This window comes from Amblyomma americanum, chromosome 9 (assembly GCF_052857255.1).
Source record: "Amblyomma americanum isolate KBUSLIRL-KWMA chromosome 9, ASM5285725v1, whole genome shotgun sequence".
Lineage (NCBI taxonomy): Eukaryota > Metazoa > Arthropoda > Arachnida > Ixodida > Ixodidae > Amblyomma > Amblyomma americanum.
The window spans coordinates 25279769-25300516 of NC_135505.1; the positions used below are offsets into that span (position 1 = coordinate 25279769).

At 49.3% G+C, this 20748-nt stretch overlaps 1 protein-coding gene across 2 annotated transcripts in view; it reads right to left on the reverse strand.

The window, feature by feature from the left end:
• Positions 1 to 20748, reverse strand: part of LOC144105589 (acetylcholinesterase-like) — a 125712-nt gene that overhangs the window by 34260 nt on the left and 70704 nt on the right. For both annotated transcript variants that reach the window (XM_077638708.1, XM_077638709.1), the window contains one exon: positions 14541 to 14808. In XM_077638708.1, coding sequence (XP_077494834.1) covers positions 14541 to 14808 — 268 coding nt within the window. The remainder of the gene's footprint in view (positions 1 to 14540; positions 14809 to 20748) is intronic.

The window sequence follows — 20748 nt, forward strand, 5'->3', positions numbered from 1 at the left end:
GCCTAATTATTGGGAGTGTTGCGAGGTGATGACAGGGAACCCGTGTGAGGTGCCGAATATGTGTTCTCATGGTGTCAACAGCAATGCATGTAGTAACAGGATGTTCCCGGGCAACAAGAACAGTTGCTGCTGTTGATGCACATTTAGGCAGTCCAAGGCAGATACGGAGAGCTTGCGCTTGCACAATTTGAAGACTCTTGATATTTGTCTTTCTAATGGAACTGAATATCGGAAGACTGTACCGCATGTAGCCCAGAAATAGGGAACGGTACAGTTGCAGCATAGAGCGCACTGATGCGCCCCAAGACTTTTCCCCAAGGAAGGAGAGGACTTGGACAATCGCAATGAGTCTCTTTCTCATGTCGTTGACATGTGGACTCCACGAGAGGTTCCTGTCGATTACAACACCAAGGAATCTGTGGCTTCTCTCATAGGGAATGGCTTCACCATTAATGCGAATGGCGTAGCGTGGCATTATTTTGCGTGTGAACGCCACAAGTGAACACTTTTCGGTTGAAATGTTCAGGCCCTGCAAGCGAAGATAAGATGTCAATATCGATACCGCTTTTTGAAGTCTGGCACGAACTTGAGGACGGGTCACCCCTGATGCCCAAATACAGATGTCTGCATATACCGAGATCTGAGCAGATTGCGGCAATACGTCGACCAGGCCGATGAGAGAAAGGTTGAAGAGAACTGCGCTCAGCACTCCACCCTGAGGGACTCCGCGCGAATTTCGGATTAAGGACGTTGGTCTGTCCGCAGTCAGGTCAAAAAAAGACCTCTCTGATAAATAGCTGCGTATCCATGGCTGCACGTGCGGCCTCCGATTTCAGCAGCTTCCATTGCGTCCAAAATGGCCTGATGCGTTACGTTGTCGTACGCGCCCTTGATATCCGAAAACAATGCCACGGTCAATCTTTTCAAACTTTTGCTGTGGTGCACCGACGTTACAAGGTCAACCACGTTGTCGATAGAAGAGCGGCCCCGTCAGAACCCAGACATGAAGGTTGGATAAATCTGATATCGCTCCAAGTACCACTCCACGCGTGTGAGCAGCATTCTTTCCATGACTTTGCCGACGCAGCTGGCGAGTGCAATTGGACGGTATGATGAAAAATCGAGCGGTGATTTCCCCGGCTTAAGAAGTGGAACCAGACGACTGGTCTTCCAATCATGAGGAACTATGCCAGCAGTCTATGACTTGTTATAAGTGTCCAAAAGAGCCCGTCGAGCTTCTTTGCCAAGGTTGGCAAGCGCGGAGTACGTCACACCATCGGGCCCTGGTGATGAAGACCTTCTACAACAAGCCAGCGCAGTATCAAGTTTTTCCATGGAGAATAGTGCATCCATACGAGAATCCCGTGAGGGTGGAACATTGTTGCAGTGCAGCGTTGCGCCTGGATTCGGAGGGCCTGTTATTCTTGCGCAGAAATCTTCGGCTACCTCAACCACACTGCGCCTTTGGTGGAGCGCTACAGATTTGAACGGGTAGCGCTGTTGAGGGTACGTGCGAAGGCCCCGAATTACACTCCAAACGCGTGACAAAGGCTTCCGTGGATCAAGTGTTTGGCAAAATGTCCTCCACCGTTGTGTTTGCAGTGCTGCCTGAATTCTGCTCTGAATCTTTTTTCTGTATGCGCCTAGCATCTCTTAGGTCTAAGCGCGACTTTGTGCGTCGGTATCTGCGCTCTGCCCTGCGCCGTTGTGATCGCAGTCGCTGCAATTCGAAGTTAAAATCGGTGTAGTTAGCGACAGGGTTAAAGGGGAAGGTGGCGTGTTCCATGGCCTCCTTAATTTTTTGTGCAAGACCGGTAGAGAAGCCCTCTGCGCAAGCAGCCTCCATAAGTAATTTAAAAACTGTCCAGTCAATGCGCTGCCTACACGTGGCTGGGGAAAATGTGGAATAACCAGTAATAATCAGATAGGTTGGGATATGGTCGCTGCCATGGGTTTCTACATCCGAAAACCATCGGACGCTGTTGTTAAGGCACTTTGAAACGAAAGTCAAGTCCAAGCAGCTGCTATGTCACCCCTCGTATATAGGTCGGGCTTCCGTCATTCAGGCACTGGAGGTCATGGTCAGAGGCGAAGGACACAAGCTGTCTTCCCATAACATCCATCCTAACGCCTCCCCACATGGTGTGATGAGCATTGAAGTCATCCATAATAACCCACGGAGCAGGTGTAGCTGCCATCTAACCACTCAACCTTCTGGCGTTGAAACGACTTGATGGCGCCAAGTACACCGCCAGTAGCGTAAACGTCAGGTCACGGCTCTTCACTGTCAGGCAAACGTACTGATTGTCTTCGTTCGGAGGAACTGAATGTTGCACATATGTAAGTTCACGTCGAATGTAGAGATGACTTTGCTGGATCTGTTACACGTGGGTGATGAAAATGCCTCGTAACCGGATATTCGCAAAATTTCCGGGGTCTTCGGTTCACAAATCACAAGAAAGGGGAAGTGATTCTCGTAGACGTATTGGCGTAAATCGGAAATCCGGGAGTGGAGCCCACGAGCATTCCATTGGAAAATGAAAGCTTGCTTGACTTTCTTTTGAGAAGACAGGTGCGAAGGAGCCATGATGCCGTCTACTGTAGAGCCGCAAGAACTGGATGTAGCGCGTCCAGCACTTGAAGTGCGCTATGTGCTGCTGGCGTGTGTAGGCTGGAAAGCAGAGCACGCATGACATTCATTAGTGTCGTGAGCATTGCTATCACTTGCATATCTGAGCCATGGCCTTGATCGTGCCTGTTGGCTGGATCAGTCGTAGGCGCTGCACATTGCCCTGAGTGCGCCAACATCCCTGACGCAGTCGGCGTAGAAGGCTTTGGCAGTGGTGGGCAAGTTGCATCTCAAGAAGCAGGTCCAGCCTCACCAAGCGCCGGGCTCCCTTGATTTGGTACGGTTTCTGGTGGAGGCAGACAAACAGCAGTTGGACTTGGGGCATTATTGTGAAATGTGACTGCTTTCTTTGACGACCTTCGGCGGCGCGAACGACGTCGTCGCACCTTTGCGGCGGCTTGTTTGTGCGTAGAATGGCCTCCAACCATTTGCTTCAGTACCGCCCGCTCGGTCTTTAGACCGGGGCAGTCCTTCGAGGAAGAGTCATGAGGGCCGTGGCAGTTGGCGCACTTCAAGGTAGTCGCGCGGCAAACATCACCGCTGTATGACTCAGAGCATCGCGGGCACACGATGGAGTTGATGCAGACGCCGCTCACGTGGCCGATCCTCATGCACTTCCTGCATTGAAGTGGCTTAGGCACAAAAGGTAGAACTGGATGACGAAAGTGCCCAACCTTCTCGTACGATGGTATGCAGTCACCCTTGAAGGTCAGCTTGATGCATGGAGAGCTGCCTAACCGCTGAACTTGAATGATGGAAATGCCGTCGGTTGCCGGCTTGATCAACTTGGGTAAATCTGCATCACAGATGGCGATGTCGACGTAGATTACGCCAGCCGTAGTGCCGCTGTCCTGGAGAATAAGGGGGCGTACACTGATGTTGCCGAGTTTTGTGATTGCGGTTAAATTCTCTAGTGAACTTCGCTCCACCACATCGACGGCAATGACGTTTTTGAACGGGTTGATTCTGACATCTATTATGCCTCCCGGTACAAGGCTCTCCAGATAAATAGAGATGGCTTGCCTGTTCAGTAGGTTCAAGTTGTCCGTTGAGTTCAACGGCACAAACAAGGCTGTATGCGCTGAGGAACTTCGCGCCATGATGATTGTTGCCGTTCTTGATCAGGACACCGTTGACGTGCTCGATGAGGACGATTCGGCTTGTCGACGCAGTCTGCGCTTGGCCTTCTTGCCAACAACCGGTATGAAACCGTCGTCGGCCGAGGACGAGGAGTCTTCACTTGGCACAGAGTACACAACAGTGCCCTGGCTACTCGAGTCACTCTGGCGGTGCAGGCGCTTCCTCTGGGCGGCTGCTGCTGACCCACCGGGTTCCAATAGAGGCACAGCAGCCTCCACTTCCATCGCCGTGGCAAAAAGGGAGCGGCGCCTCCCTGATTATAGCACAAATTACCAAAAAACTGCACAGACGTGAAGGCAGCCACACTGAAGAATTAAATATTCTAAAGTATAAGGTTCCTTAACTAAAAGGATGTCTCTGCACAACAAAACAAACCGATGATTTCGAGAACAGAAGCCGACGCCGTAACCTAATAATTTTCGGGCATCCTGAGGAAGTCCTATCACCTTGAAGGAAATCATATTCGATGAAATCTTTAGCCGTAATCTTTATGTAACAGTTACGAGCATAGAACGGGTGCACAGACTGGGCAAAAAGAATCATGATAAGCCCAGATCTGTCATTCTAGACTTCTATGGCTACAACGGAAAGACGCGTGTACTGCAACACTATTCCAAGCTCAAGGAATCGCACATTTCAATTTGCCATGATTTTTGCAAGGCCACATTTAATAAACGCTCCCATATTTGGAATTATGGTAAGCAGTTCAAATCCATGGTGAGCAAGATATCACTAGACTACGATAGGCTTCGTACAGATAATGATGTCTACGCTTGGGAGGAAGTCTACTTGAAAGTAGTGAAATTGTGCCAACCTAATACTGCTAAAGCGGCCACACGATCCGAAGGCAAATCGCTCCGCTTTTGTTTATTAAATGCAATAATTCTCGCTAACAAAACAAATCAGATCGAAAACTTTATTTTCCTTCACGATCTTCGCATACTGGCAGTTACTGAAACACAGCTGTCATCCCAAATCACTGACTCTGAGACCGCGATGGGCGATGGGGTGGAGTGGCTGTGACAGTAAAAAAGAGCTTGAATGCGTCTTAGTCTATCATATTGCAGATCACAGAAGCATTTGGTGTAAAATCGGTTATGGCGACTGTTCCACTCTACTTGACTTCGCTTAAGCCCCGTATCCTTCATCGAGGAACTGACTGGTCATCTTAAGCGCTTAATAAAACCTAATCAAAAATTTGTGCTAGCCAGTGATTTAAACTTGCCTGGTATAAACTGGAACTCTTTAAAAAAAACAGCATCGCATGATGCCGACAGTGCACGTCTCCTCCCTGATGCAGTTTTTTTCTCATGGCCTAACACAGCTGGTTACGGCTGCCACACGTGTGACGGAAACAACTGCAACGACCTTTAATCTTATATTTGTTAAAAAATATTTCTGAAGATTGTAATGCGTCCCTCACGGTAGGCATCGCTGATCATAAGTCAGTCCATATAAATTTAAACGCACATGGCAGCAAGGTACTGCATTCACTGAAAACTTTTCGTGATATTTCAGCTGGAGATGACGAATCGGTTCTTGATACCTTGCACTTTAAGTTTCCCGAGTACGAACACGGAAGAGACGTCCCGCTCTTTTGGAACAGGTTCAAGACTATGGTCATGGAATGCATGAAAAGATTTATTCCTGTCCGGCATAAGAAAACGAGCATCGCAACCATTGGATCAGCCGTGATATTATCTACCTAAAACAGTGCTTAGCACAGAAGCGGAGATCAAAGGGTTGTGAAGCTGACCTGCGTGCTCTCAAAGAAGATCTAGTTTTCAAACTGCGAAATGCGTGCAAAAACTTCTGTGAGAATATCCTGGCTTCTATTATGAAAGATTCTCCTGGCAAATATTGGCGCTTTCTGTCCGGTCAACTGTCGACCGGACTTTCGATCAGATACGCATTAATGGTAATGTTAATTTTACATTTTAAAAATGAATTCAATATTACGTTTCAAAAAGCATTCACGCACATTTATACATTGGCATATCACCCCAGTGTTATTGCATTTCGTTCCTGTTTTAAGAGGCCGAATTTAGTTTTAAGTCGCGAGGGCATACGTCCACGTTTACAAAATATAAAAACATAAAAGTCAAATGGCGCCGGTGGCATTCCTAATGCTTTTCTCCATCGGTACTCTCACATTATTGCCTACTACCTGTATGTGATTTTTAACGCCTCACTTGATCAAAGTTGCCTGCCTAGTGATTGGTTTGTTGCCAGAATAGTGCCAGTCTTTAAGTCCAGTGAAAAGTTAAATGCTGGAAAGTACTGCTCTATCTCACTTATATGTTCGTGTTGCAAGTTGCTTGAGCACATAATAGCTCATCATATATCCAAATATCTTGAACCGGTAAACTTGCTTGTTGAATATCAGTCTGGGTTCTGTAAAAGCATGTCCACCACAACACTGCTATCATTTGTAATTAATGAATGGCTTTTAGCTGGCCATTGATAATCGTGAAGAAATAGATGCAATTTTTCTGGATTTATGTAAGGCATTTGATTGTGTGCCGCACAGCTTGCTTATTGAGAGGCTAAAAGAAATCGGGGTGCCGGGTAATCTTATCAGTCGGTTGCAAGCGTGCGTACAGAATCACATGCAATTTTCAGATTGTAGTGGAATGAGGTCTAAGTGTTTGGAGGTCCTGTCCGGTGTACCGCAGTGATAAGTGCTGGGGATTTGTTCCTCATTTATACCAATGATATTGCTCAACATGTTAATGAAGGTATCCCTGTGAAAGTTTTTGCCGATGATTGTGTCACTTATTCCGTCATTCTTCCTGTCAGCCACTACTGAATACCAATTTATGTAAACTCGCCGACCGGTGTGAACAAATGGCGAAGAAATCATTTTTTCTAAATCCCCGTCAATGATAATTACAACTAAGCAACATCCCTTACAATATGTTTACAAAATTGTACATCAGTGCATAAATACAGTCACATCCGTTAAATATCTAGGCCTGAAAATTACTATCAATCTTAAATGGGATATGCATCTTAATTATATGTGCTCGAAATCATTCAGGAAATTATGCTACCGACGCGAGAAATTAAAAGAGTCCCCAACCAGCGTAAAACTTCTAGCATATGGCACTGTGAGTCGACCATGGAGTCCCAGAGCACGCCTCTGTTGTGTGGCATCTGTACCGTGTAAAAAACATCGAGCAGGTGGAGCGCATTCAACGGCATGCTGACACGTTCATTTCATTCGATTAACGGAGAACTTCATCCGATACTAATATGCTGAGGCAGCATAAGTTGGAGCCGCTCCAGTTACGCAGACAGATTGTCAGGTTAAAATTTTTGCACTTACTCTATCATAACAGAACAGGATTGCCGCGTGAATCGTATTTACTTTCTGCGCCACAAAGATCATCAAGGCTGTACCACACAACAGTGATAAAGACACACAATGCCAGGGCTAAGAGGTTCCAAAAATCCTTTTTTCCCACGCACAATACTTTTACTTCAATAACATTAAATAATATTTTACTTTAATTATCACTTTTGACCGCTCTTTGCAAACTTACCCTTTTGTAACCCTCACCTGCCAGGGCAACACTACTGCCTGCAGTATTTGTAAATAAATAAATAAACAAATAAAACATACCCGGAATAGAATAAGCTGATTCAGTTTGCTTGATTTATTGTCTGACGCACTTCATGCGTTGTCAATTTTCACTGGCATTGGCTTTTGTTAAGTTTCTGTTAGCATTTTTTCTATATTCTCTTGACAGCACATCAGAAGCGGCACTGGACATTCGCTATAAGCACTCGATGGATGGGCTGTGTTGTAACGTACAGTCTAACGTAACTTGAAGACGATCACTTTAGGCTTAACCTACCTGAACTAAAATGTTCTAACACGGTGCATTCTCCCAAGAACGTTGCAATGAACTTAGCTAGCCGAACGAGTCCTCTGTGCTGCACCGTCATGTATGTTGCCCAATAAGCGACTAGCTGTCAAGCCAGGAAATTTCCTTCGTCTGCATCAGCCGGAACGAATGGGATAGCCTTCTACTTGCGCTGGACTGTACGAAGATCTCGCGCGCGGGCTCGTAGTAAAGCAAAATGCCGCGCTCTGCTGTTCGCGCTATGCTGACTAAACATGACATTCCATATGTCATCGAGGCAAGATGCCAACCACGCGAACCGCTGCTTGTGAACTGCAGGGCGCTCAGGCCTGCATGTCTGGATATCTTTGCACACGCGGACCCTCCGCACCATGACCGCTGTCGCTCTCCCGAAAAGAAAAATTCTATACCAGTGTTTGCCGCAGTTTTCGGTTCTAAAAGCGGTAACTTCTTTGAAAAAAAAAAACTCAGTGGCGCTTGTCTGGGTGAGACGACGGAACTGCATGAGCGGTCTCACAAACTACGCTTTTGTCCAGACATCGGTTCTTTTTCACTTTTTTTTTCGTTTTTGGCGCCATCATTTTCGTCTTCTAATTCTACGATATCAGTCATTCTAAACTTTACATTTACAGGTCCCTAGGAGACCCCTTCCCCTGGGGGACCCGCTACCGCTGCTGTTGCTCGTTTTTCCACACACTTTCCGGCCACCACGTCAAAGCTCGCGGCGTACCAATATAAGGTTAGAAAAGAGCCTAAATCGCCGCTATGTACGAGAACAGTACGCACTCTTACGCACCTTGAATGGAGGCACATTCCCACCTTTATTTCAGCGTACGCACACAGACAAGCAACGATATGCTCAGCCAAGTGGCGCCATCTGCTTTTCAGGATCGGACCATTACCGTCAACAAATCGAAGTTCCTTTTAAGCCTAATAGCGGCAGAATCGTCACTCTGACAAAAAAAGCAAATTTATCACTTCTATGTTTTCTTATAGGTGAGGTGAGGCGAAGCGAAAGATAGGTGCCCCATTTATGGCCTGCGAACGCACTGAAAATAAGCAGCAACAACGACGAATTCAGTCCGAAGCGAGGGCACGACTTCGAAGGGCGCCGCCATGTTTGTCGCCGCGGAATTTTTCTCGCAGCGGAAATCGGTCCTGACTGATCGGCCACGCCGCGCCGCTTTCGGTCGGGGTCGGCGTCAAAAGCGGCTGAATCCGCATCGCTAACTGAATTTCTGCGCAAGTGTGAATGGGCCTTATAATACCACTTTCTCCGCAACATATCCCCTCTATAATGTTCACAGATTAAAAATTAGTAGATTGCTACACTCAGCTGCAATTCTAAAACTCAGCAGCAAGTGCCCTTCAAAGAAGACCCTCCAGCGAATGACGCTAGCCGACTGTCACGACGTAACGGTTAATCCCCTTAAAACCGATAGCTGGGCTCGGTGTCTGCGCTACAATGCAGTCAGCTAATCCACTCGTCTTCGCCATGCAGGTTGGTTGCCTTTACAGCCTTTTTTTTCTAAAAAAACAGCATCTACTGTTTGGTGCAGCTCCCAACCCTCCAGTGCTGCCTGGTTAGCAGTGCCGAGTGCGTTCATATCCTTCGGTCTTTATTACTACTGTGAGGGGACATTGAGAGCAACCCTGGTCCCTACGAGCTAGACACTATCCTTGAGGAAGTAAAGAAGTTGTCTGCATGCTGGTCAGACTTCATTGGTTAAAGAAGTGCAAGAGCTCAAGGGCCAACTGCTTTCAATGGACCCAAAAATGTGACATGACTGCCCGTCTCAGCGCCTTAGAAAACAAGTGCGAAAACCTGCCCTCATTGCGCACAGGCCTAGAAGCTGTCCAAACAAACCCCTGCAGCCAAAACGGCTGATTTGGTTTCTGTGTTAAAGGCTCGTTTGGACTATGCTGCAAATCAGTCACGGCGAAACAATCATATTCTACGGTGTGCCCGATACTAACCCCTCGGTAACCTATGCGGATTCTGAAGACCTAATCATCCGCCATTGCACTATTCATTCAGACACTGAAATAAACCTAAATAAAATAGGGTAAATTGCTGGGCTAGTTAATTTCAAAATGCGCAATGGTGGAGCCAGCGAAATGGACGCGGGACAAGAGGAAGTAGGCGCACAGACAACAACGCTGTACTTACAACTGATTTATTGCGAGGAATTCAGCCACATTTATACATGCTTCCTGCGCACGCGCCCACTTTAATTAAGCGCCAACCCAGACCAGATTGATTGGCGCAAGCCCAACCCAGGATTAAGCGCCAACCCAAACCTGTGCAAATAAAATTTAAGGGTAGGATACGGCAGCGGAACTTTGATAGAGATGCCTCAAGCTGCCGTGAATGGCGTGATTGCCTGCTCCACCAATACCTCAGGTGCAGCTAATCATCAGATCTTAATAGAGGTCCAGTTGTCATGCTTAACAAATTCTGTATTCGATACCTCGCTGCTGTGATGTACGCTGTAGGCGGAACGATAGGTAGCACGAGGCCACTGAGAGACGCCTTTGCCAGGCAGTCCGCCACTTCATTGGCTGTCACACCGCTGTGACCTGGCACCCATGTCATGTGAACAAGGCTTAAATGCGAAAGGAGTAAAGAATGGAAGGTGTTTAAGATTGGCGAATCCACAGGCGAAACAAGGGACGAACACAAAGAAAGAGAGTTTGTAATGACAGCCACTGAAGAGAAAGCTGGCTCTAGTTTGCGAAGAGCAAGCACCACCGCCAGAAACTCAGCTTGGAAAATGAGGGTGTAGTCGGGAAGCCGCACTGAAAAAGACCAATCTATAATCTGGCAATATATTCTCGCCCCTGCCTTTCCATCACATTGGGAGGCGTCAGTAGCTATCGTTAAGCTAATAGGTATGTTTTGTAAATGGTTTCTAATAATCCATTTAAACTGAGGGGTGTTAAATGCTTAGCGTTTTTCGGGAAAATGTCATCATAAGCAATTTCTACAGAGGATCCACTGTTTTTGTCGGAAAAATGTTATACAAAAAAACATTTACAGGATCACGCAAATTTTTTACCATAACTACTTGCGGGGTATGAAATCTAGACCAGCGGACTCTAAGAAAGGAAGTCAGTTGGCAACAAGAAACAGACAAGGAGCAGTGTAAATCCCATTCATATACCCATAGTCTGAACAGTTAGGAATTGAAATTTCGATGATAAAGGAGCAATACGGGCTTATTTGGGGAGGCCAAGGTACAACCGGAGCGCTTCCCGCTCCAAAAGAACGAGCGGGTGAGTTTTGAACGCAGCCGTACCAGAAAACAGCACCGATCTAAATTCTAGAATTGGCCGGACATAAAAACAAAAATCAGCAAAAGTGCATCTCCGCATTCCAGACCGGGAATTACTTAATCTGCGCAACATGCAACAGCACAAGCCCCTTTCGCTGCAACATGGTCAATGTGAGAGCGCCATGTGAGGCGGTCATCAAATGACACCAAGATATTTTAATGACTTAACTTGAGGAATATTTGGTCGCTGGTAACTGACAGACATGCACAGGATCTTTGATTTGAAAAACAAGTACAGCGCCCTTGTTTACATTTAAGGTGAGATGTAAGTCACGCAACCACTTTCAAGCAAATTCAGGTACGATTGCAGGCGCACATAGAGAAAATGAATGTCAGCTGCAGCAGTAAAAAATGCAATATCGTCTGTATAGATGTACGTGCGAATGTGTTGGTGGCTGGGAATAGAGCTCATTAGAAAATTAAAGAGCACAGGAGACAGGACTGCGCCTTGTGAAACACCTCTAGATTGTTTATATCTTCCAGAATTGACACCATTTACTATGCAAAAAAACTGTCTGTTTTCAAGGAACGCAGATATCCACGCAAGTAAGTAATTCAGAAACTGCAGAGTATGTAATCTTTGTAATAATATGAAGTGTTCTAAGCTGTCATAAGCTTTGGCTGCATCTAATGTCACCAACGCAGCATGCATTTTTTGGTGCCGCGCAAGAAGAATACGACTCTCAAGTTCGGTGTAAGCATTCCATATGGAACATTTTTGACGGGAACCAATGTGGCAGGGACTAAGGATAACTTTTAGGCTCTCACGGTGCAGTTTGAAAACGTGATCTTCGCCATCTTCGATACGTGCGCGTGGAAACGCCATCAGACGAGCATGCATAAAACTGCACGAAATGGCGGGAGATTAAAAGCAGAGAAATTCAGAAGTCGAATGCTATCGCAATGCCATTGCGTAATGGTGATTAGGCGACATACAAACTTTCTTTGTTCTTAGTTCATTCTGTGTTTAGCACTTAGTAATCGTCGCAGTAAATGCTACTGCATTGTTTTCTCAGTATTCTTGGCATATATTAGTGTTTGTACACAGACACAACAACGCGCTTACCCATTTCAGAAGTGAATATGGATAACAATGAAATGTTATGAGTGTAGGGCACATGTATGCATGCAGTGCGTGTCAGAAGTAAAGGCAGAGCGATACTTTGGAGCTCAATCCGTAACTGTTTCGGTTTTGTCTAGCGTATTAGCTCGAACAACACACTCACACGTACACGCGAACACACAACAATATAAGCTCTAGCCTCTCGTCCAATAGTACCTTCAGGGCTTGTCCTATTTGTTTATTACTCAGCAATATGCCAGGAGCTGCGGAATAAAAAAAATAACTCGAGTTTTAAAACGACTGTTAATGAGGGTGAGGGTGAGAGGGCTTACGATGTGAGGGCGACGGAGGGCCAGAAATTTTTTCGAAGGGTGAGTGAGGGCCGGATAACTTTCAAAATGAGGGCGAGGGTGAGGGAGGGCCAGGGATTCAGAAGTGACGGTGAAGGAGGAAAAGTAAAAATGAGGGCATTTGCCCATTTCTGGTCTTCACACCAGGCCGCGTTTCCACTAGATGGCGCTGGCCCGCTTTAATTTTTAACCGCAGCCGTGGTCCATTTTATTCTGTCCACGACTGTACGTGTGGTCCCCCTGGCCGCAGAAGCCTCCGCCATTCTGAGTTGGGCAGCGGCTTCTTTCGACGCACCTGGTGGTTGGAGCGCCGCCGCCGCTTCGGTTTTTCGTGATGGCGGCAGCGAGGACAGCGTCTCTCGGTTCTTTCGCTGTTTGACGCACCCTTGAGAGGCGCCGGAAAAATACATATCTTGAAAGATGACGACTTGGAACACATTGAGCGAGAGGCTACCTGTTAGAGCACGTAGCGCGCGAAGCTGTGGAGATGGCAGAGGAATTCTGCTGCCGTTCGCCGCATAGTGCGGGGCATAGGTTGGCGGTGTCATTCATGAGTCGACTCACTAGGGCTCACTCAGGTTCACATTAAGATGATCCGGGTTGTGAGTAAAGCCCGGACTCAAATTCAATTAATAACCTGACTTGAGAGTTGGAACTAATAACTCAGATCATCTGAGTTTATCTACGACGACGATATGCGCTTAGTTTTGTCCCCCCCCCCCCCCCCCCCCATTTGCTGAAAGTGGAAGGGAGCAAAGATTATTGCGGCGACCATGGACGCCTGAGGGCTAGGGTGACCGAAGAAGGAGATGGAAGCGAGGAAGACGCCGTTTTGTCCCTCTATAGCCTACGCGGTTATGAGGGACGTGCCTCGGTAGACAGCAGTCCCTTGTCGCTCTTGTTTCACACGCCCCTATTACGTCCCCATGCCGATGTGAGTTGCAAAGAGCCCAAATGAGCCGTGAGCCGAAATGAGCGAGTAAGCCCGGATGAGTCGCGAGTCCTAGTGAGATCAGGTGAGTTTTGGGTTAAATGAGTTTGAGTTCATGAGTTTGAGTAAGCCTGGACCTCTTTGACTGCGAGTCTGAGTGAGCCGCTATGTTGATCAAACTTTTGTGAGTGACTACTGGTGATTGTGTTGAGCTATGGGCGGCCGATGAACGCCGTGCGGCAGATGCCTTTTAGTGTACTTTTAATAAATCATACAATCACGGGCTGTGACATAGGTGTGCCACAAGAGAACATGCGCCAGTTTTGTATCTGTGTTGCTATCACCGGGTGTGCTGATAACTGTCCACCGCCGTAGCTATTTAAGCAGTGGTAGTCTTTCAATAAAGGGGTTTGATTCTGTGCAGTGTGACTCACGCGTCAGTCTGTTACACTATTCAGTTGAGCGGCACCTACGATGGACGAAAGGAACTAGTTTATATCTTCACACGAGCGTATTAATGCGCCCCTGGCTGTGAGGTAACAGAAAAACTACGGGGACGGTCAAGTCACCCAAGAATGGAATGCTACACCACTATACCTCACATTTGCCATAGCTTCTGTTGCGACTTCTTTGTGTGTTTGCATCAGTTTCTTGGCAGTTATCAGTCCATCAACCACCATATTCCGACTGCTAGCTGAAGTATCGGACATTCGCTATGCTCTGACGGTGACGAAATTCGCATACCGCATTTAGTCGATTCTAACGGGCCCTTGAATGTAAAGCGCGCGTTTTTCAAGGTCAGAAAAAAAAAGTGCAGTGACTTCGATTATAACGCGCACCAGATTTCCATGCTTCGATGAAGAAATACGCGCGTGAGACCTCCCGATTGCCACTTGCCTTCTTTCTCAAGATCATTTTATTTGAAATAGCTAGCTTTTCTTGCAGCTCTGCAGACCTCGGCAGCATGCCAAGATGCTGCGATCCAGTAGCATCACAGCTCGTTTATCTTTCGACTAGCTTCTATCGATAGCTTAAAAACTGGCTCGGAAATATGAATGAGGCACTGCTGATGTTTCCCGTGAAAAAGCACAGATACGAGACAATACAAAATCCGGGACGTTAGACCCCGTGTATCATACCCCACCAAATCCTGTGGTGCCATACCCAGCCGTGACATATCATTCCGTGCTGTACCGGACCAAAACATTCCGCGCTCGGCTCACCTGCAGCAGTTCCTCGTGGAGCGCCGCTCGGTCGATGTGGTCCAGGTTCTCGGCCAGCAGATGCAGCCTAGGCTGCGGCCACGCGAGCGCCATAGCGCCCTCGTCCGAAGTGACGCCGATGAGCAGGTCGACGTCGGCGGCAAAGAACCCCTTGCGCACGGCCACGGCAGGCACCTTGGGCAGGAAGGCGTCGTGGTAGGTGGGCACGAAGGGGAACAGCTTGCCCGGCACCGCCTCGGACGCCGCCACAACCAGCTCTTCGGCAGACCTGGCAGGCAGCACGTGGTTATCAGGAGCTCCGACGGACGGCGCTATCTCTCCACAGTGAGCTAATAGATAATTGTAGGTGGGATAATTGTAGGGGAAGCTCTTTGTTGTTTGAGGCCAGGGCGGGAGTTTTGCGGACCAAGGCATATAGAGTAAGGTACAACGAGATAGACACGTTGTGTGTTGCGTGCGGAGAGAAGGAGGAAACGGCTGAACACTTGATACTTTTCTGTAAAGGGCTTCACTCCAACAGTGGAAAGCAGCGGGGCTGATTTATCCAAGGCATTGGGGTTTAAGGACAGTGAAGGGAAGGTAGATTTTAAGCGGGTAGAAGTAACCAAACGAAGGTTATCTGATTGGGGGCTAAAATCAAGACAAGAGTAAAATTTCACAATTCATGGCTACGTGGCTAGAGCCACAGCCTGATTTCAGGGGTTCAGCCGCATCCATCGATCGAGCTCCGGAGGACAAAGCATCCGAAGCACGCAGTGAGCATCTAAAATGGACTCGGAATTGATGAAGGACAACCAGAGATCTAGCGCACGGCACCCTCGTTATTTATTTTCTCTGGACCCTAAGGTGGGCCCTAGGCCGGGGAGGGGAGAAATATATTTAAATATATTGATCCCATAATGCGGCGAATGTGAGAGCTAGCAGTTTAACTGAAATGTTCAACCCTTTCTACTGAATAACCTTCCCATACCTCACTTACTTGCAATAAGTTCGAAGTCCTGACGAGCCTCATGTTTCCTAACGGCGCTTCGTTCTTGTCTAGGAGGCTTTTAACGCTGCAAGCAATTGGGCTGGTAGCGAGCCCTCTCCACAGACGCAAAGGTGTGTCGCTTATCTTCATCATCACCAGCCTCACTGCGCCCACTGCAGGGCAAAGACCTGTCCCATGTCCCAAACTGAAGTTTTCGCCGATGCCAAAGCAGTGCTTTTACCGCGACTATACTGGGATATCCTGACTCTTCGGTGCATTGGAACTCTGCGTTAGGCATCTGTCGTGCTAAAGGCGCGCTCACATTAGCGGGAAAACGCGCAACGCAGGACGTTTTCCGCGCGCCACTTCCCGCACAAGCCGGTTTTTCTCCCGCAGACAGCCTCCTGTGCCGTCCCGCAGAACGATGGGTCCGGTACCTATTTTTCCCGTGCCGCTGACGAGAACAGCCAATGCGCGCCGACCGTGAACCGTGACGTCGGTCCCAGTTCAGTGACCCCGTCGGCGGAGGCGGATGGCGCGTTCATGGCGCGTTCACACTTGGACATTCGGCGGCGAGAGCGAGCGGAATCCGCTGCCGCGGCAGAGATTCCGCCGGAATACCCAGCGGAAAGGCCGATCGGTCCAGGACCGAATTCTGCCGCCGGAAAAAAATCCGCCGAATCTCGTCAGCCAATAGGAAAGCGAGTACCCGCGGCGACAAACATGGCGGCGCCCTTCGATGCAGGACGCCTCGCTTCGGACTGAATTCGTCGCTGTTACTGCCTTTTTTAGCGCGTTTACTGGTCATAAAAGAGCTAGGGCTCTTTAGATTTGTCTTATCTCGCCCATAAGAAAACGTTTGAGCGATAAATATGCTTTAATTTTTATTTCGGGTGACGATTCTTCGCCTTTTAGGATTAAGAAGGGCGTCGGTTTGTTCAACAATGGTTCCTCTCCTAACCACCAGATGGCGCCACTAGGCGTTTAAAATGTGAGAATGTTATAAATGGCGTAACATCCGACAAAATAGCTGCATTCAGCGTACGCAAGCGTGCATACGGTTTTGGGATGTAGACAGCATCGATTAACCTCTTGCCACATCTGTGTACGCCGTGAGCAGACGACACACAGCGGCGATGCGGTGGCCGGGAAGTGTGAACGATGCAGCTTTTCGGCGGCAGCGGATTTCGCTTGCTCTTGCCGCCGAATGTCCAAGTGTGAACGCGCCAGGAGGCTGCGTGCGTCCGACCGGCCGTCCGGCCGGCCGGGCACTCGGCGGCTGCTTTGCCAGCATGAACATGCGACTTGAGACGGTGCAGAAGCGACGGTGCAGAAGCAGCGAACAAACAAGTATAAGCACGATTACTGTAGCCAACAGCTCGTCGTTCGAACCAGCCATGCTCGAGACAAAAAGGGCGACGGGAGGAGAGCTAGCAGACGATCAAGACGACGACGCGAGAAAAGGGCGTGCTTTCCAGTCTTCTATGGTGTCACGTGACTATCCCCTTCTCTTTCTGCTCGTTCGGGTCCTCCCTCAGCGCCTCCTCTCTCTACATTCCAAGACAACCGCAGCGAGAAAACGCACGCAGTGTGAGCGTCATTCCGAGGAGCTGCGAGGCAGCGTCGACGTTGACGCTGTGCCGCTGCGGGAAGCTTCCCGCTAGTGTGAGCGCGCCTTAAGGCAGTTCTTCCGGCGCCTATGTAGCTTGACCAGTATTGCCAGATAACTCCAACTACAGCCAAATTAGCCTCCGCAGTAGCCCAAATGTAACCGAAAGGGAAAACTTGAAGTAGCCCAGAATCCGCCTTTTTCACGACGCGACTGCGCATGCGCCCATCCCCTGGCGGCAGTGTAGCGAAACATATTGGAAGGGTCGCGCGCTCCACTCGAGACCGGCCGTGGAAGTGTAAACAAACCGGCTTCTTACGCGGGGTGCGTTGCTGCAGCCGTCGGGCGTTCAGCGCGACGCATTTCGCGATGCATACGACATGTGTTACATACGACTGCAATGCCAAATATGTAAAGAGAAGCAAACTCGGATATTTTCCCTTTCCGAACGCTTCCCGGGACCGCCTTCGACGCAAAGCGTGGATAAAAGCAGTTCGCCGGCTCGACGATCGTGGCCGCCCTTGGGCACCGTCAAGCACGTCAAGACTGTGCGGGAATCACTTTGTTGCAGGTACGGACGAGGTACTGCGTTTAAATGCATGTGCAGTCTATCACGAAAGGTTTTATTCATGGCCAGGAAGGCCTCGAATGTCACTGCGGCACCCAGACTTCGTTCCGACGCTTTTTGCTTTCTCAAGAAAGAAGGCCGAATGGGCAAGTGCTGCGAGCCGCTTTCAACGCGCGATGGAGCGAACAACGAAAAAGAAGCTACGAGAGCATTCATGCTTGGTGCCAGAAATTTGTCATAATCTCCTATTGAAACTTCCTTGTTTATCCCACTACACCCTGGCCAATCCCCCGGTGTGGGTATGTGTCATCATGTATTAAGAGGCAGAAGAAGAAGGTACGTTATGCGTGTGTTCGCATCATATCCATGATGAAGAGCTCTGCGTGGTATCGCCGGAATGGCTCAATGTGCGCCTCTCGCGCTCGTCTTTATGGACGCGCATGCTTGTTTAACCTATTCAGCGGTGTGCTGTGGTAAAATAAAGTGAAATTCTAGCAGAGCTGCCATGTTGCGAGTACGCTTGTGCTTTTACAGCTCGTGTAGCTATTCGGCAGCGCTTGAGCACAACGATTGCTTGTGAAAACTGTTGTCCCCAGCCGTTTTCTGTGCTACGGCGTGCACGATGTAGTATCCACCTTTTAATGGATGGCAGGCATACACAGCGGAAAACGCCAACCTCACTTATCGGGGATATTTCATTGAACATTATGTTCCGAATGTAGCCTTCATCTCTGAATCGGCGGCCCTTGCTCAGCTGGCGTTCGCATCGCATGCCGGATGACCGGAGATACTGAAGAATTTGCTCCTCGGTGGGCACAGCAGCCTGCTTCGGACTTCGCACCGAGCCATCAGTCAATCCTAGAAATCCTCCAGGTACCAGGTGCTGCCCAGGACACGCCATCGTTGACAGATTCCAACAAAACGTGCTCCGCAGCGGCACTCAGTCCGGCTGGGTTGGGCGCACAGTACCCTTCCAGTGAGCTTCCAACGTTGTACGCGAGGTGGCAGCACCGGAATAGGAAAAAGGCGGATTAGCCTCAAATCCTCTTCTTGTAGGCAACTTCTTAGCCAAATGAAATTATTTTCCGCAAGTATATCTACGTATTACTATTGGGAGTCAAGAAAAGCTCACATGCAAGCGAATTCACGATTAAGCAATTAGGCAAACGTGGTCTTCACCACAAAACCTTTTTGTAGCGACAGCTGCATTACGGTGGCATTTCGAGCCTTCAGCGTGGCTGCGCACAACCCTGTGGTAGGAACTTCTCGAGGAGCTTCGTCATCTCTACTTCCCGGCATATCCCTCTGCAGACCACCCTGACTACACAGGCTCCCCCAACGACCTTCTCGACCAACCAATCACCGAGGCGGAAGTGAGGGCAGAACTCCAGAGCATCAACGCGTCCTCAGCTCCTGGCCCCGACGGAGTGCCCAACAAGGCACTCCGTAACCTTGATTCCCCCTCCGTCAAAGCCCTAACCGACTACTTCAACAAATGCTGGCTGCGCGGCGCCCTCCCACCTCAGTGGAAAGACGCCAAAGTAGTGTTTATTCCCAAATCGGGCAAACCACTTCTCTCCGCTAACCTCCATCCCATCGCTCTTACGTCGTGTGTGGGCAAGCTCATGAAGCGCGTTCTCCAGACCCGGCTCAGCCGGTATTTGGAGAACAACAACCGTATGCCTTCGTGCATGTTTGGTTTGCGCCCGGGCTTGTCCACCCAGGACGTCTTTCTACAGCTCAAGCACCACATCCTTGACTACCCCGCGGGCGACACAGAGTCTATCCTCGGGGTCGACCTAGCAAAAGCTCTCGATAACGTTAGCCACGCAGCCATCCTAGAAGGCCTTCACGTCCTAGGCGCAGGCCCACGGATGTACAATTACGTCCGCGATTTTCTCTCCGAACGAACAGCCACCCTCACCATGGGCGACCACCGGCTGTCCGGTGTCTCACTGGGAGCACGGGGAACCCCTCAGGGTGCTGTACTGTCTCCTATCCTCTTTAATATAGCCCTTCTCCAACTCCCCCACCAACACGCCCAAATACCCGACATACATTTCAGCCTCTATGCTGACGACATCACTATCTGGGCTAATAGAGGCAGTGATGCCGACATGGAACACAACCTACAGTCGGCCCTGAACATCATCGACTCATACGCTCGCGCGCGCGGCATGGCCTGCTCCCCTTCTAATAATAATAATATTAATTGGTTTTTTGGGGGAAGGAAATGGCCCAGTATCTGTCTCATATATCAGAACTCTACTTCTACCGCCCCAGGCCGCACGACCCCGCCAACCCTCTCATCTCGCTGACTCTAGGAAACCACCCCATTCCCCTAGTCTCCAAGATTCGCATCCTGGGCTTCGTCCTTCAATCGCATGGCGCGCAAGGCAACGCCATCCAAACTCTCCAGACCCAAGCCCAGCAAGCCACCCGTCTCATTCGGCGCGTGGCGAACCGGCGCGCGGGTCTGCGAGAGCGGAACACTCTCCGCCTCACCCAAGCTTACATCACCAGCCGCACGGCGTACTAATTCCCCTACCTCCCCCTAAAACAGAAGGAGCGGGACCGCATCAACGCGCTCCTCAGGAGCTGCACCAAGGTTGCCCTCCGCCTACCTTCCAGCACCTCTACTACCCGGCTCCTCAACCTCGGTACCCACAACGCGTTTGAGGAGCTGGCAGTAGCAACCCTAATAGGACAGCTGACTGGCTTGTCGAGTACCGCGGCAGGCCGCACTCTACTCTGTCAGCTAGGCACCACCCCGATCACCCATCCTACCGAGGGGACTCCCCTACCTCCAGACCTACGCTCCCATCTCATCATCCTTCTAATCCCTAAGAACCTGCACCCCGAGCACGACGGAGAACGCAGGAATGCCCGCGCCAAAGCCCTGCACAAGCTCTACGGCAGCAGTCCCGAGGTAGCCTACGTGGACGCGGCAGCGTACTCGTCGGGCTCCCACATGGTTCTCGCCGTCGCTAATTTTCAGGCCCGACTAATCGCATCAGGATCCGTCACCACAGACTCATCGGAAATTACAGAGGAAGCGGCC